Source organism: Carassius auratus, chromosome 27 (assembly GCF_003368295.1).
Source record: "Carassius auratus strain Wakin chromosome 27, ASM336829v1, whole genome shotgun sequence".
Taxonomy (NCBI): domain Eukaryota; kingdom Metazoa; phylum Chordata; class Actinopteri; order Cypriniformes; family Cyprinidae; genus Carassius; species Carassius auratus.
Genome location: NC_039269.1, coordinates 16,748,713 through 16,765,405, shown reverse-complemented (window position 1 = coordinate 16,765,405; position 16,693 = coordinate 16,748,713). Strand labels below are relative to the sequence as shown.

At 40.2% G+C, this 16,693-nt stretch overlaps 1 protein-coding gene across 9 annotated transcripts in view; it reads left to right on the top strand.

Moving 5' to 3' along the window:
- rnf220a (ring finger protein 220a) overlaps positions 1-16,693 on the top strand; it is a 118,603-nt gene that overhangs the window by 643 nt on the left and 101,267 nt on the right. For 8 of the 9 annotated variants that reach the window (XM_026206224.1, XM_026206221.1, XM_026206222.1 and 5 more), the window contains exon 2: positions 8,973-9,810. In XM_026206224.1, coding sequence (XP_026062009.1) covers positions 9,162-9,810 — 649 coding nt within the window. In that variant the 5' untranslated portion in view covers positions 8,973-9,161. Of the gene's footprint in view, positions 1-8,699; positions 8,840-8,972; positions 9,811-16,693 lie in introns of those variants that run through there. The other variant, XM_026206220.1, reaches the window with a different exon arrangement.

The following is a 16,693-nucleotide window of genomic DNA, read 5'->3' as shown; positions in this document are numbered from 1 at the left end:
TCCTAAAACATTTCAGCAGCTAACTTTGCTTTAACTTTAACATCAGTCCCTGGTGTTAAAGTTTGCTGAAACTGACCTCTTGTTAACTGACTGGAATGCCATACTTCTCAGAATGTGAGAAACACGTATTACGCTTAAAATATGTCTACATATCGTTGACAAATAAATCATTATGACCCTAAACAATCTGGTTTATCACTGCGCAACGTTTCAAAAATGCCGGTTCATATAAACTCTAATTTAATAATTGTTCTCTTGCACAAGCGCTTTCTAGTGTCGTGGGAAATTAGGCAGGTCAATGAAATACTAGTGTTTTTGGCTGATGGAGCTAAAGGGGAACTTGTTATAATGATACCCGTAATAATGTGCGCGTGTCTGCGGCCACCCACGAGTAGCTATAACATGTGTGATGTTTTGTGGGTTAACCTTTAATAACTAAACGTTATCAGTGCAGACCGGGCTTTAAAACCAGCTTCTTGTGTAGTTCAGTTACGCTCTCAACTAATTTGTGACTGGTGTAGTGGACGTGAGAACTGCTCCTGTGAGTGAAGATTTTACTATTCCATTTATAGTCCTCTCCATTTATAGTCTGTAATCAGTGCGGGAATTAATGCGCACGAGACCAATGTTGCGGATCATTTATATTTTGTTCTCAAGCCACAATAGACATTTGGCCTGCGCTGCACTCTTTTATTTTTCTTCTCTGTAAGTGCGCATGTGTGTTAATTGAAAAAGAAATATTTAGTGTTAAATTGATCTGTCAACATTGGTTTTTAAATAAGAAAACTATAGGCCTACTCGGAGCAGTTAGTTGGATAGCACTTATAACGGGATCGAATCCGTGCAGTAAGGAAACAAGTTGCAAGGAAACACCTGTTTATATGGGTCACTACAATTTGCACATCACATACGGGAGTGTTTCCGCTGTGCTCATGAGTTGTTAATAGAATTTCCAAAGAAAATTCTGGGCAAAGCTCTCAGATTAAGACCTAAGCCTTATTATTTTAAAGTATATTCTCCACAGTGTCATAAAAACATTCTCGCGGTACTTAGATTATTATTATTAGTATTATTTGCAGTTTACAATAATTTGAATAATTCTACTAACGCATCATTTGTAGTCTGTTTTTTTAACAACATAGTTGTTTTAAATTGTATTTTTATTAACAAAAATAAATATTAGAAAAATAAAAACAAGCAAACACAATAAAACACTTGTCTTCAATTCTACAACTTGAAAGGAGCATTTTTGCGTAATAGTTTGTTTACATTGATAGGTTTAATCTATTTAATATTTTCAGTGCTTGTACAAGGCTACGTCTAAACAGCCTGTAATTCTCCTTAGCCTTTTCATTCTTCACAGTCACATCAATTATTTATATTTAGGGTGACAGAATACATTCGTTGTTAAGTAAATGGCCTCATTAATTTAACATATTTCATTTGTGAATTTTCATTTGTTAGATGGAGTTTATTAGCTAATTATTTTGTTCCAGTATTATTTAACGCCTTGAGCAGTAAATATGAAACTATTTTGCACTTTACAACTGTGAATAGCCTGTATTGCAATTGACTCGGATTATTATTTATAACTTTATATTTTATATTTACAAAAACAATATCCGGCATTCCCAAATCTATATTAATTTATTTTATTCGTTCTTTATTTTTAAAAGGTTATAGCCTGCAGGACATGAACGCGCTTTCATTTAGACTGGCTGAATCATTTTTCACTATTACACGCTTAATTTGCTCGATATTTAATTGTAGATTTTTAGTCATAAATCTTTATTATTACACTTAATGTTTCATTTGGCCGTGTTTATGATTACACAGATATTTAAATGGCATTATGTTTTTTTTTTTTTTGTTTTTTTTTAAATCTCGGAAATAGCATTGCATAATGAAATTATGGTCCTAAAGATTACAGTGTCTTTTAAGATGAGTGTGTTAATTGATATTTGTACTGGAGCGAGCAGGGCCAAAATCACTTGAGTATGTTAAATTAGATTAAATGATAAATAGAAGTAATGGACAGTGAGATACGGAGCCTTGTGAAATCCACTATACTGACTTCAATGTTCATTTGAATTCTTTTTAAATTAATTTTCATTCTAATCATTCATGAATGATTATGCAAAACATCTGTTTGAAATATTTAGATCTCTTAAGTAGTCTAAAATGTATTAGTATGTTTATTTATTTTTTAATCCGTTTGATCAAAATTATGGGGAAAAAGCAAATTAACCGAATTAACTCACTGCACCCTGTTGCGCCCCTGCATCCAAAACTTCAACATCGCATTTCTATTCATTCTGGCTGATTTAAAGTTTAGATCCCATAAACGTGTGAGCTTATTTATTTATTTTCCCTGACTTATTTAACAAAATAGGTAGGTTCGAGTCCCAATGAGACAGGGTGGAAGAAAAGTAGATGCAAAGATGGAAGAGGATGGAAGAAAAGTAGCAGATGATTTATTCGTCAGCGTTTCGATCCGCGTTTTCTGTTCTGTCCTTTTCAGCGCCGATGTCAGCTGCTATTGCTTCTCATTGATCCCGGTGCAAAGTGAGAAGTGAACTAAAATTAATGTCGATTCCAGTGGCCGGATCAATGGCCAGGGTTATTTTAATCTGGATTTGTAGCATTAAAAAAGATCAGGCGCAACCAGACGTTTTCATTCTTGTTAACAATTAGAAGGAGAGGAGAGCATCCTTCCCAAAAGACAACAGCAAGAAGTTCTGCGGCTCTGACTTACAATAATATGTGACTGAGAAAGTCCTTCTGGTTTGGATTCATAAGAAAATTCCACCCGAAACCGCGCACTGAAAGTAAATGAAGCACGCATTTCTTAAATGCAGCTGAGGCTTGATTGGCCTTTTGTCTATTCCATGTTATCGACAAGCTTGCTGTTTCCCAGCGAATTAAACTAGAATTAACCCCGTTAACTCATACCCACCCGCCCTCATATGCATGTTTATGTTTTCACGTGCTAATAAACACTTCACCAAAAGCTCATTTGTCATGCAGATGGTGGCATGATATGGTAATTAAAATAATCTACAAATAATACCACAGTTTGAGCACAGGGAAAGGGCTTGGTCCTTAAAGGATTCTTTTGAATTTGTCGAGAAATATTTAAAATGCGAGTGCGTGACAAGCGTTTGGACGGTTGTATAACGATGAAAATAATCAGGTGTAGTCCTTGGATTGCCTAACTTCACCATGTCCCCTTCCATTATGTTTTGAAGCGTGCAGATACGCCTATTCATGTACCTTTTTATTTAGTGCCGAGGCGGAACATTTGAAATTTTATGGTGAGTGAGATACTTTGTTTGTTAGGTAAAGCGCCCCAACCGCAGAAAAGCCTTTGAATAAAATCTGCTGCTGCTCAAAGGTTTTTTTTTTTCGTCCTCTTTTACTAGTATGCTGTAACTATATATAGTTTCTTTCTTATTCATAGTTAAGGTATCGTGGCTTTTATTGATGTTTAATTGCTTTTAATGTTTACAGTTTAGTTCAGGGGTGATGTTTTTATCAAGTCTTTTTAACTGATCTTAATTATTTAATTACTAAATTAAATTGATAACTACTACATTAACGCTAATTTAATTGGAATAGATTGCCGCGCATTGACCTTATGATAAACTGTATTTATTTTGTCTCAGTCATTGCAGTGACACTCAACGGGGCGTTGGCTGTGCATGCACTCTTTATTTTGAAGTGCAAAAAAGCATTATAGATTGTATATATATATATATATATATATATATATATATATATATATATATATATATATATATATATATATATATATATATATATATATATATATATATATTAGTGCAAAACATAAGTCCTGTGTGAATAAATATTAAACTTATGGCAAAGAAACAAAACTGCATGTTAAAGTCATAGAGATTTTTGTTAAGAGTCGAGCTGACTGAAGATTCATTGGCTATGCTAGTTTTTGTATTTTGTTCTTTTTTGATTTACCTAGCTGTCCATTATTTAGATGTGAGTTTTAGAGCTGTAGAATAAGTAAATTTTACACCCTCTCTCACAAGGCATTACCAGTGCATTTGCCTGGGATCAATAAGAGTCCTATATCTCTCTGCTTGTCTGAATGTTGCTTGGTATCTTCCCACTGAGCATTAGTCTAAGAGTGAGACACAGCTCTTCCCACCAGTTTAGAAATGCATATAAATGCCTTTTACATTAGTTATTGGGTTTTATTCTTACAGCAAGAAAATGCATTGATTTTTTTATGCACAAGTTGTGGAAGGATGAGCAGGAAATTCATTCGGTTTTCTTACTCGGTGGAAAATGCTGTGGAACTGAACTTGGAATAAGAGGCCAACCGTCCTAGTTAAATTAATCTTGTGTTTTATAAGACAGGCCAGCCAACAAGTTCAGGCGGTTTAGTGGCAGACTGCTTTCGCATTGTGCTTTGTTATCTATTATTGACGAGCCCCTGGTTGGTGAACAGTGTGCTCAAACCAGCCGAAATCAAAACAGTGTAAAATCTCCCTTTCTTTTTCTCTCGCTCCTGCTCTGTCTCGGTACACAGTGGCAGGCAGCAGTGGACAGCTGTAAGGGCGGTGAGGTGGGTGGGTGGTTTGGTGTCCCCTCGGCTTCTTTGCAGTCCAGTCCAGGCTCTGAGCGCAGAGGATCCAGACACCTTGCAAATAATCTGGGCTTAGTGAGGAATTAGTTGGCTCAGGTGGGTAGGATGAGACAAACAGTCCATCAGCCCCTGAAATGAATAGGGCAGGCAGGACAGGAAACTTTGAAAATCATTTTGTTCACAATGAATCAATGTTCCCCAGTGCCCGCCGCAAAGCTTTATTTGAAAAGCAAATCCTCACTTATTCTGACAGCTCATGCCGTGTGGCACGTTTTCTACGCCTAGAGTAAATCGTGCACATTTTGTCTGGGGGGGAAAAAAAGTTGCGAAAGTTTAGAGGCAGGCCCTTGGTATGCTTATGCAGGCGATAAGATCCAATAAAGCAGTGATTGATTACCACTATTTATTGCTGGGTTTTATTGTGTGTCATACACTGTGGGGAATTTATTTGTTGATAGTGAACTGGAGTGTTGAGGCACAGCTTGTACTATCATTATTGATTTAGTTTGCTGTATGTCCAAGTGTCATTATCCCTCACTGCGTTCTTAGTCTGTCATTAAATCTCACTTTCACGTCTTCGGGATGCGGGCGTTCATTTTTTTTATGTCTCATACCGCAGCTGCTGCACGTTATTGAATTGTTCCGAGGACGATTTCATATCACGAGGGCTTTGATTCTAATTCAGCAGGATATATGATCTGCGTGGTCCTAAGTTGCAGGCCAGCCGATGGTGAATGACTGTATTTTCAATAATATCGACTATCCTCTGGTCCAAAAGCTCTTCCTTGCGGAATACTAAGTAAGCCGTCCTCTGCCGAGCAAGTGCGGCCTGGGCATTCGGCGCGGCACCTTTTACCCTCCTCACCGCAAATATTTAATGCGGCTTTCCTGACTGACAAGCCAAGGGGAGACTGGAGTGGCGTGTTTGTGTCGGTGGCGGCAGCCATTTCGAGTGGATGCTCAAGAAGTCTGTTGTGGATAAACATAAGTTTACCCTCCAGTGTGATTAAAAAACGTAACGAGTGCTAGAGTGCTGCTGAGACCCTTCAGACAAAGGCGTTTGGGAAGTTTTTAAGAGCAAAGTAGTTCAAATGTGCTCCGTACTGCGCCAGTGTCATTTCCTGTGTCGTCGTTTGAGGGCTCTCCATTTTAGCAGCTGCACGCATAACAGCCTTCACACCACATCATATTTTTTGACACCACTGGAAGCTGCTCAGTGAAAGATAAAAAAGCGTGAGAAATCATTTGCATGGCTTAATTCGGAGCAGCAATTAGCATGAAATCCCTGCCGCATTCTTGTAACTGTTGCCGTTTGTGTCTCCTCACATGGTGTCTAGCTCCGACAGTTTTCAGATGTGTGGGTTTGAATGTGTGCGTTTTCTGAGGGTATTGAATGACAGTGTCTGCCCTGTCCTGTAATAAAATGTAAGAGTGGCACTTTCACGGTTGTCAACAATCTCTAAATATACTGACAGACAGGCAGAGGAGCTGGAGCTGCGGTTTGAGTGACACCCTCCGCCGAAACTTTTGCATTTTCTCTCAGCAGTCAAATTTGACAGTCGTTTGTTGTCGATGAAATTGGATTCATTTGCTCTGCTTCCCAGAGCTGTGCCGACAAAATGTGTCATTGACAACTTCTTATTTGTCTTTGTTGTACCCTTTCTGTTTTCTTACATCACTAACTTTCTGAGAGAGATGCATGGCTCATCACGGCAACCGACACTGCAATATCATAACAATGTAATTTGAAAAGGAAATGCAATGCTAGATTTATGCTGGTTCAATTTAACAATGACAGATTTATTTATTTATTCCCCGGATAATCAATCTCAATTTTTAACTTGTGACAAATATAACACAATGAAACTTAAATGTAAGTTCCTAGGGGAATTAATTATTATTACTATTAAATTAAATTTAAAACTAATAACATGCATTTACTTTTACTTGTTTAATTTAGTCTCACGTAGTTATTTTATGTCAACACCAGCTTTTTTGTTTTGTCATTCAAGTCTGTTTTTTAATCATTCTTGCAATGCAGAGATGAGTTACAATGTTGAGCAATGTTGTAATGGATTTTATTTCGCCTCATTTAAGATGATTTCTTGAATCTTGGATTTTTCGCATGAAGATTGATGGATGGAGGGAAAGAAGCGTTACAAGAGTTGTGGTGGACATTGTGGTCCTGTACCCCCCTTTCGACCTCTCTCTCACTCTCTCGCTGTCTCTGTTTCTCATTCACACACACACACATACACACACACACACACACTCTCTCTTTGACGTGTCAGTGTGTGTCAGGCTGACTCACTGCTCTCTTTGGTTGCTCTGGGACACTGGGCTCTCAGTTTGTGCATGCTTTTGTGCGTGTGTGTAGCTGGGGCACCAGGCAGACCGGCCGCAGCCACAGAAATGATTAGCACATCTGTACAACACTCAGCCTAGTCATGCCCCCTCTTTCTCTCTCTCTGGTGCACCATTGGGGGGATATCCTGTGTCCTTTTATTGGATTGCCAGTTTCACACTGCCTGACTGCGCTGATGGTAATGATAATAAAATTGAAATATCCAGGTACTTATCACTGTATTACCTTGCTATCAACACCCACCCGCACTCATTTTTTAGAGGTTATCCGAGGGGAGAGATTCGATACAGAGACGAGGCCCTGATGAGTGTGAGAGGGGAAAAAAGAGAGGGGGCTTTCGATATTGGTACATTTTCAAGGTGCTATTTTCCCAGCTAGGCCCGAGTGAGAAGACGGAACGTAATGCGATTCTTGGGCTTCTCGCCAGCATCAAGCGGTGTAGTGTAACCCATTTTCTACAGACAGGAAACGGCACACATTCCCCTGCCATGTATGTGATAATGTAAAGCTCTTTTTACTGGGCCGCAGAGTGTGTGTGTGGAGATCGAGTTTTAAAATTGATTCGAATGAGTGTTCTGGACAGCTGATATCTGTAAAAATGCCCTGATAAATTCCCCAGGAGTTTCTTTGATGCAGTTTGATATTTTGTGTGGCATTTGAAATGGCCTCGCCGTGACACAAGTCTAAAGGCCCATCTATTTGAATTACTCTGAATAAGAGGACCTGCTCTCCAGATGCACAGATTAAATTCTGTTTTCCGTGCGCACACGTGACATTTCACAACGTGCATCACTGTTTAAAAATTCACAGCTATTATTATTATTTTTTATGTTTATAAAAGAAGATTCTTATGCTCACCAAGGCTGCATTAAGTAAAAAAAAATATATTTTTTTTAATGTTGTGAAATATTATGACAATTTAAAGTAACTGGTTTCTATTTTGCTGTATTTTAAAATGTACAGTAATTTATTCCTGTGATGGCAAAGCTGAAATTTCAACAGTCATTACTTCAGTTTTCAGTGTCACGTGATTCTTAAAAAAAAAATGTATATGCTGATTTGCTTCTCAACTTACAATTCTTGTTATTATTACTGTTGAAAATATTACTTAATATTTTTGTGTAAACCATGATACATTGTTTCCAGATTTTTTTAAGTTCAAAAGAACAGCATTTATTTGAAATAGTAATCTTTATATAACATTATAGATGACTTTGATGTCAGTTTTAATTAGATTAATGAATGCTTGCTTAAAAAAAATACTGACCTCAAACTTTTGAACAGTAGTGTAGTCCACTTTTATGTCCTCATATAATTAACTAAATCAAAAAGTAATCTTTTTTTTATACCCATTGTAACCCCTTTTTAATAATGGTCCATGATGAAAATAAATAATTCTAATGCAGTAATTGTGATTTGAGCTGTTTGAGCAATACAGTAATTTCCGAATTTCATGTATGTTAAATGTCCATTTAACTAATAGTAATAGATCACTTTTGGGTCACCCTCAAGGGATTGGCAATGACGGACAGACGCACACGTGCACAAATAGACACTAAAACGCTTCTCATTAAACCCACTCACACTTTTGGCAATCGGTGAATGTTACCCTCCAGGGCTTCCTCTCAGGCTGTTTGGCTGCAGCAGGGGTCAAAGGGTGAAGTGCGGCTAATTTATTCATTCATTCAAATTTCCTGTGCAGATGGCAGGCTGATATGATATCGATATGAGAATCCCATCGGAGGCAGAGGACCAGGGTGTTCACACGAGCAGGCCCTCGCTCTTATCTGATCAGCGCACGGCTCTTATCTGCCTCAGACGCCGTTCTGCTCTGCAGACAGGGAGATGGAGTAAGAGGCTTATATGTGATCTGAACCTCAGATCTGTGGGGGGAAACTTTCTATTTCGGAAAGGGAAAAGTAGGCAAGAGTTTCAGAGTGTTTTTCAAGTTTTTTAACTCCTCCTCTGTTCAACTTTCTTCAGGTGGAGGACCGTCAAAGATGAGCCGCCAGTGAGAACGACCCACGATTCTGCCAGAGAGTCGACAGCACAAAAGTTTGCACCATTCTGCCCATACAGTTTCCCCCATCTCTCTTCTCTCCACCCCTCCCCCATACCCCTCTTCTATCGCCCCTAACCCCCCCTCCGCACAACCCCAGCCCAGTCTCCAAAATGGACTTGCACCGGGCAGCTTTCAAGATGGAGAGTTCCTCCTACCTGCCCAACCCGTTAGCATCCCCAGCGCTAATGGTGCTAGCATCAACAGCGGAGGCTAGCCGCGATGCCTCCATCCCCTGCCAGCAGCCTCGCCCATTCGGCGTGCCAGTTTCTGTGGAGAAGGACGTTCACCTCCCCTTCAACAATGGTTCCTACACGTTCGCCTCCATGTACCACCGGCAGGGCGCTGTACCACCAGGCTTCCCAAACAGGGACTTCCCTCCTTCCCTCCTACACCTCCATCATCAATTTGCCCCACCAAATCTGGACTGCTCCCCCATAAGCATGCTCAACCACAGCGGTGTTGGGGCCTTTCGGCCTTTCGCTTCTCCTCTGGAGGACCGTGATGGAGCAGGAGGTGGCTACCAGTCCGCTTTCACCCCAGCCAAGCGGCTAAAGGGCTGCCTGGAGGCTGAGGCCTCTCCGCACCTGCGCTACTCGGATGCAGAAGGGAAAGAGTATGACTTTGGCGGCGCTCAGATCCCCTCAAGCTCGCCTAGTGCTCTCAAAGCCGTGGAAGATGCAGGGAAGAAGATCTTCGCAGTGTCAGGCCTGCTGTCAGACCGAGAAACCTCGTCCAGTCCGGAGGATCGCATTGAACGCTGTGAGTACACTCTTTTTGTAATGAAGTGCACCACTACTGTCCACTAACTATACAAATAACTAAAATACTTAAGAGTCTACTACTACTCGTAGGGTCCACACTAACACACATTTTTTTGATTAATTTTGTTTTGTTGCACATATTGATTATTTTGCCGTCTCTTTTATGTAAGCTAGCTACTCACAGATGGGTTTCAAACATATAATAAGTGAGACCTATAGTTAATTAAACTAAAATAATCTAAAGTGATTTAAAATGATGAACTGATCATATTTTTTATTAAAAACAAAAACAGTCGAAGATAACCAATAAAAATTACCATTTCAATTAATCAAAAGAGCAATGAGTATATATATATATATATATATATATATATATATATATATATATATATATATATATATATATATATATATATATTTATTGTCATGACATGTTATCCCTATAATGTAGAAAGTGTGTCCCGCTGTTTAGAGAGTGTGCCCTACCGGTCTTACAGAGCAGATAAATTCCACAGATAAAACTCATAAATGAAATGGAGGTTTCTCTTGGGCGAGTGTGTGTTTGAATGAGTGTGTATGTGTGCATTTTGGAGGTGAGGAAATGTGAAATGTGTGCACAGATTCATAAGACCTCTGCAGAGTGGAAGCCCAGTGGTATTACTGTAGTAATCTAACCTGACCACTCGTACTCAAATACATTAGAAGCCCCAGTGAAAACATAGGTACACACACACACACACACACACACACACATACACATGAGTTCTACAAACTCTTATCCAATTTCATTCTCAAGATATTTACTAGTGAAAATAAGTAATTGTTTTTCTTAATAAATCTGATTTGAGAAGAATGTTTGTTATGTTATGAGACACACATGAATGTAATTATTTTCTAAAATATTATTAAAATAATTTAACAATAATTACTTAACACACAAACAAGTGTATTTTTTAGCAAATTCAGAGATTGTAAATGCAGGTCTTGCTAGGTTCCAATTATTTTTATTTGATTTTATTGATTTATTGTTTGTTTGTTTGTTTGTACTTGTTTTCTGATATGTTTAATTTTATCTGGGTTTCTTGTCTATTTATTGGTTTATGCCTCTGTCTGCAGATCTTTCTTTTTTTAAATTCCTCTCTCTCTCAGAAGCACTGTCTGTTATAGCATTTGTCCTCCTTTTTTTGTGTGTGCACTCTCACTGATTTTTTACAAATTTAAAATTATTTCCCACCCATTCACTCTTTTTGGGAGAGCTATAACAGTGCAACAGGGAGGCCCGACAGCAGGGTAAAGAGCGAGAGAGGGATACAGAAAGAGAGGAAGAGATGGAAGCACCCCTGATCGAACAGATGAGAGACAAGGGCAGCGAGCTGAGACTGATCCGATAAAAACAGCAGCATGCAGGCTGGGAGGAGCGTGAAAGACTACCAACAAGAAACTAGAGAGGAAAGCAGGAGTGTGAGGGAGGAAGAGAGACAGACTAGAGGAAACTATGACCAGTATCTCATCTAGAATTTCTCCTCTGAGGGGGTCTCGTTTGAGAGCGCTCTTTAAGAGATCCACCGTAGCGCTTTTGAACCGGCAGCAGCACAGGAAGCAGCGATACAGTGCCGGTCCGTTCGGCTAGAGGGATTATAACACCTCCCCACTCGGCTCAGATTAAGAGACGATAGCGGCCCTCAAGGGCCAATCCAGGTATAATCCAAGTCCCTCAATGGACTGTAATCTGACATTCATACTATCAGATAAGAGCAGCGGCTTCTCTTGCTGAAATGAGAGGGGATTAGGGTAGCGGAAGCGATAGGAATGCCTCAGTCTTCTCTCGTCGAGAAAAAAAAAACAGAGAGAGAGTTTTAAAATTTGGAGAGTGGGAGACAGTTTTGCCTTTTCACTCTCTGCCTCTCTCCTTCTCCTCCTCTCTTTTGAAGCTGAATCTAATTAGATTAAACCTTAGGCCCACCAAGGGCTCTAATGCAATTGAATTTCCAGCAGTGTTGTAGAGGAGACTTAAATTGGGTTCCCCTTGACTGGCTACCATGCTACTGGCTGTCACTTCAGGAACCCTGTCCTCTCTCTGGGCATTAAGGCCCAAATCTGCACTGTTCTGCAGCCGGTGTGATTCTCAGCCGCTATGCTGGTGAGCAGGAAACCTCTGCAAGATACAGTCCTATCATGATAATTCCTGCAGATAGAGTTCCTCAAGAGTTACAACATGTCACATCTAGAGCTTCGCAGCATGACATGGAAAGCATGGAAAGGAGAACAACATGTGAATGGAATGTGTCCCTTACAAAAACTATTTTAAACATATTTCTCACTAATTTACACTTGAAAGGACTGTATAGTATTGCAGTGATTGTTTTACATATTGCCAGTGCCCCTCTATATACACAAATAAAATCTGGTTTCTTGGGTTTTTGTATATGTCATTTTCAGTATAAAATGTTAAATAAAAAATATAATAAAGATATATATTATATTAATATAATAATAATAATAATTATATTAATATAATAATAATAATAATAATAATAATAATAATAATAATAATAATAATAATAATAATTTATATATTAGTGCTGTCAAATGATTAATCGTAAAAGTTTTTGTTTATGTAATTATGTACTTTGTGTGTGTGTATATATATATATATATATATATATATATATATGCACACATATACATTTATATATTTAGGAAATAGTTACATGTATATACATTTATATATTTATATTCTTAAATTTTATATTATATCAAAATATATTTAATATATGAATATAATATATTTTATACTTTGTATTTATATGTACATAATAAATAAACATGGTATACACATATTATGTAAACAAAAACTTTTATTTTGGATGCGATTAATCACGATTAATCGTTTTACAGCACACACTCATGTATTTCAATTATATTTGAAATTACTATGTACTTGCATGATTGTTTTACATATACTATTGCCAAAGCATCTATAGTTGTATACAATCGTATCCCCTTGTGACCCTGTGTATAAAGGAAAGGAAAAAAAAGGAAAAAAAAATATTATAGTCTAGTGGATCCTATGATGTGATATTAATGGAATCGTTATTATTATAATTAATTACTATGAATAACTGTGTTATTTTGGCAGAAATTAGTCACTATGGAATTTTGTCTCTAGCACAATGTGTGTGTGTTCATTTCCCAGTATGAAAGTGTTACATCTGGAGCATGTTTGTTTGCCTTCTCCCTGCACACATTAGCACGGCAGAGCTGAGCAGTGAAGCTGACCAAGGACAGCTTTCCCAGCTTCACATCCAGAGGGAAAATGTGTGTGTGTGATAAACAGAGAGACTGATACAGTGTAACCTGTTTCCAAACTCAGTGTGAGCCACAGAAAAAAATAAGTCATGAGAATTAGTCTTAGAAGGAGAGAAGGCAAGGAATGAGGGAGAGTGAGATGAAAGAAAGATAAAAAATAATAAAAGGCAGGGGATGAGCAATCAGCAGCGCCGTGAGCTGAAACGCAGACTGCAGCTGCCTTCCTGAGCAGCTGAAATAAAAGGGAAAAAATCCTTAAGACAACAGAGAGCAGCCACACGGGCTTCCTTCCTGATGTGACCAGCCCGTGAGCCATGTGGGCCTGTCTCCATAAATCCCTGCTGATTTACGGGGAACCGGGTGGCTGGCAGCTCTGTGCTTAACCCCCACCACCTCAGCAGCGAGCCACCGGCTGCCCGTCCTTCCACGTGGAGCTTCCACACACTTGTTCGGAACTTCAAATGATTTCAGCTTGGGTCGATATATAGCACAGATTACAGCACACATCAACACATGTTAAAAGATTCTCCCGTGTCCTCGCGAATGTGCCAGAGCATCAGTCATGAGAATATATTGTTACAATGGCAAACCTGGCGGGGACTCATCCTCTAATTTACACGGCTCCTGAGCAGTAGCGCCGAGATGCATTGTGTTAGCAAGCATAGTTATTTTTGCATTGCGTCTCCCTGTCGCTCTCTGGCTTTGTAGTTGCCAGTCAGCCACTGGGTTTGAGCCTTTAATTATTTGCCGGTGCTCTTTCTCTGTCTCTTTTTCATTCTCCTGCTCTCTCTTTCTCCTCACTCCCTACTCTGTCTGCGTGATTGATTCTTGTTTTCATGTTTTTCGATTGGGCCGCACAGATCTGTCAGAGTGTATAGTTATTCCGCCGTCTTTTCCCTTTCAAAAGCTCTGAAGAGCAGTGTGCACTGACAGCTGTTAAAACACACAGTTGTTGTTTTTTTTACCTCTTTTTTTTTTTGTCAGAGCAGATGTCAGTGGCATGTTTGTGTGTGTTTTTCTTTCGCATGTATTGAAAACTTTGGGAAGCAGTTGCAGCAGAAGTGGCAAATTCACCAGGATACGTCATAATAATGGAAATCTGTTGTTACAGAGCAATGAAAAATGGTTGGAGTTTTAGAGAAGCGTTTTCTCGGCTTCTTCTTTTCTCAGGCCGGCAGTATTGTCGCTGGTTTCCGGCAGGCGAAGAGTTAAGGAGATCAACATTGTCATCCCAGCAAAAATTCCCCCTCCTTCTGTCTCTCCCTCCCTCCCTCATCTGTCCTCCTGCTCTGGTTCCTGCTCCCTCCCTCTCTCTGTCACGGTCTAGTGGCGAGGTTAAGTTAAGTAAGAGTGTTCTAATAATTAGGCTGCAGAGCAGCCGCTCGTCTGTGCTTACCCAGATGTTAAAAGGCTTGTCCTCTCATGTTGCCTCCCTGTCGGTGCCCCCTCCACCCTTCATCCATTCCTTCCTTGCAGCTTCTACCACTCTCTCTCTCTATCTCTATCCTCAGTCTATCTTGCTCTTGCCACCACCTTGGAGATCTATCTATCTATCTATACAATAGTAATATCGTTCTATCCATCATTCTATTTATCGTTCTATCTATCCACTCTTCTATTTATTACTCTTACTCTCTGTATCTTCACAATTTTTAAACAGAGCATTAAGACTGTGCAGCTTAATAACAAACATTTGCTCGGAAATCAGGTTTCATCTCTATTTTAGAGTGATGAGAATTACTTTATTGCAGATCAGAAGAGCAAAGTGTGCGATCCGTCTTGCTCTCTCCTCTGGTGACTCTTGGCTAAAGACAGCAGGTGTCAGTGCAGCAGGCCATGGTTGCACTGCTCTCTGTGATGTGGAGGAGTGCCGGGCTGAGCCATTGTTGCGGCATGATGCAGATCAAGGATTAGCGCTTCCTGCCTGAGCTTTGTTGGCAGGCCCACTTGAATTGGACACAGGCTGGTGTGTGCGGGCTGCTGGAGCCACTGTTAGGGAAATGAACAGGGGAAATGAGATGAGAGCGTGCATCCTCTACAGACAAACAGCTGGGATCAGAGTGAATTGATGTAGAACGTGAAGGTCTTACACCGCAGCACAATCCTCATGAATATACAGTAGCTTACAAACATAATTGTTTGTTATAAAATTGCATATTACTTGGGATTTATTTATGGTTTAAAAGACTGTTAGAATGCATCGCGACCTAAATGGTTTCCATTCATAGTTTTAAGCTCTTGGCAGATGTGTACACACAGCTGTATGGGGGTTCTTTCAAGCACACACATGCACCCAGGATTTAGGTCAGGCTTGTTCCCATGGCCTGGATGTGGGCCTTGTGGTGATGTCACGCTTTGCTATAAAAGCAAGCCGAAAGCGGTCCGCTGAGTCCTGTAGAACCACACAGCTGGCATTAGTATCCGTTCTGCTCATGCACCCGGGGTCAGAGAGAGCCGGTCATGGTACCACAGTGGGCCGTCCGTCAACCCTGAGTTTAGTTCCGGGCCACCGGCAACCAGGAACAGCCCGTAGATCAGGCTCAAACTCCCCTCCTCCCCATACTGGACTAATGCAGATGTGCTGAAAAGCCCTGTCCCCCTGAGTCCCTTAAAGAGGTAGGGGATGAAACTTCACTCTCGCTAACAGGTTCACCACCCACAGCACAGCAGACCCAGCCCGCCCGTTTACAACCACCACCTCTTCATCCTTCTCCCTCTCTTCCTTCACCCCTCCTCACTGTTTCCCCCAGTAATCTAATCTCCTCTTCGTGTGCGGGTGCAGTCTTCTGTGACAGACTTGTTTCCAAAAAGCCGACTTGGCTAAAGGACACACATATTATATATATATTTATTGCATCGCCTTAAATGTGAATTATTGAACAGAAGTGATTACTGAGCGGGATTCGTTGGGGGGCTTTCTGGGAGTTTCAGACGACTGTCGCAGATTAAAACAACAGCATCCGGAATGACATCTTGCATGAGAAATGTCTTTAATGTAAGCTGGTCTTTCTTCCAAACATTAGCATTAGCTAGAGGCACGCCGTAAGCCCTTACACCTGTAGCAGTTTGTAGCTTGTGCTAACGAAGCTTCCAGCTCTGCTTTATTGCTTCTGAGAGGTCCGCGTGTGTGTGATCATTGCTCATTACCGGTCGGTGAGACCTGAGGCGGAAAGGCGGCTCAGGAGAATCTGCATAGAGACACGCACGGTCCCCCAGAATGCCAATAGCCCACGCACATTAGAAAGTGTTGCCATTTTGTACCTTCTTCCTGTCACTCTCTGTCCAGGCGCTCGTAGGGGCCTGATTAATTATTTAGCAGCATGTATCATCTATTTACCTTAGTAATCCATCTGTCAGCACGCCTATTGATCCAATCCTGCATTCTAATTGTGCATCCTCTCGCAGCAGCTAGCTCATATTTAAATTCAATGCCTGTCACTGCGCCTGACTGTCTGTGCGCTGTCGACTTTCGCGTCTGTCGCTGCGGTTGCATTTCAGAGGCCGTGTTCAACTACAGCTGTGCTGGAGAAAGTGAGAGTGTATCTTTTGCCCCCTCTCAGGTGTGACCGCAT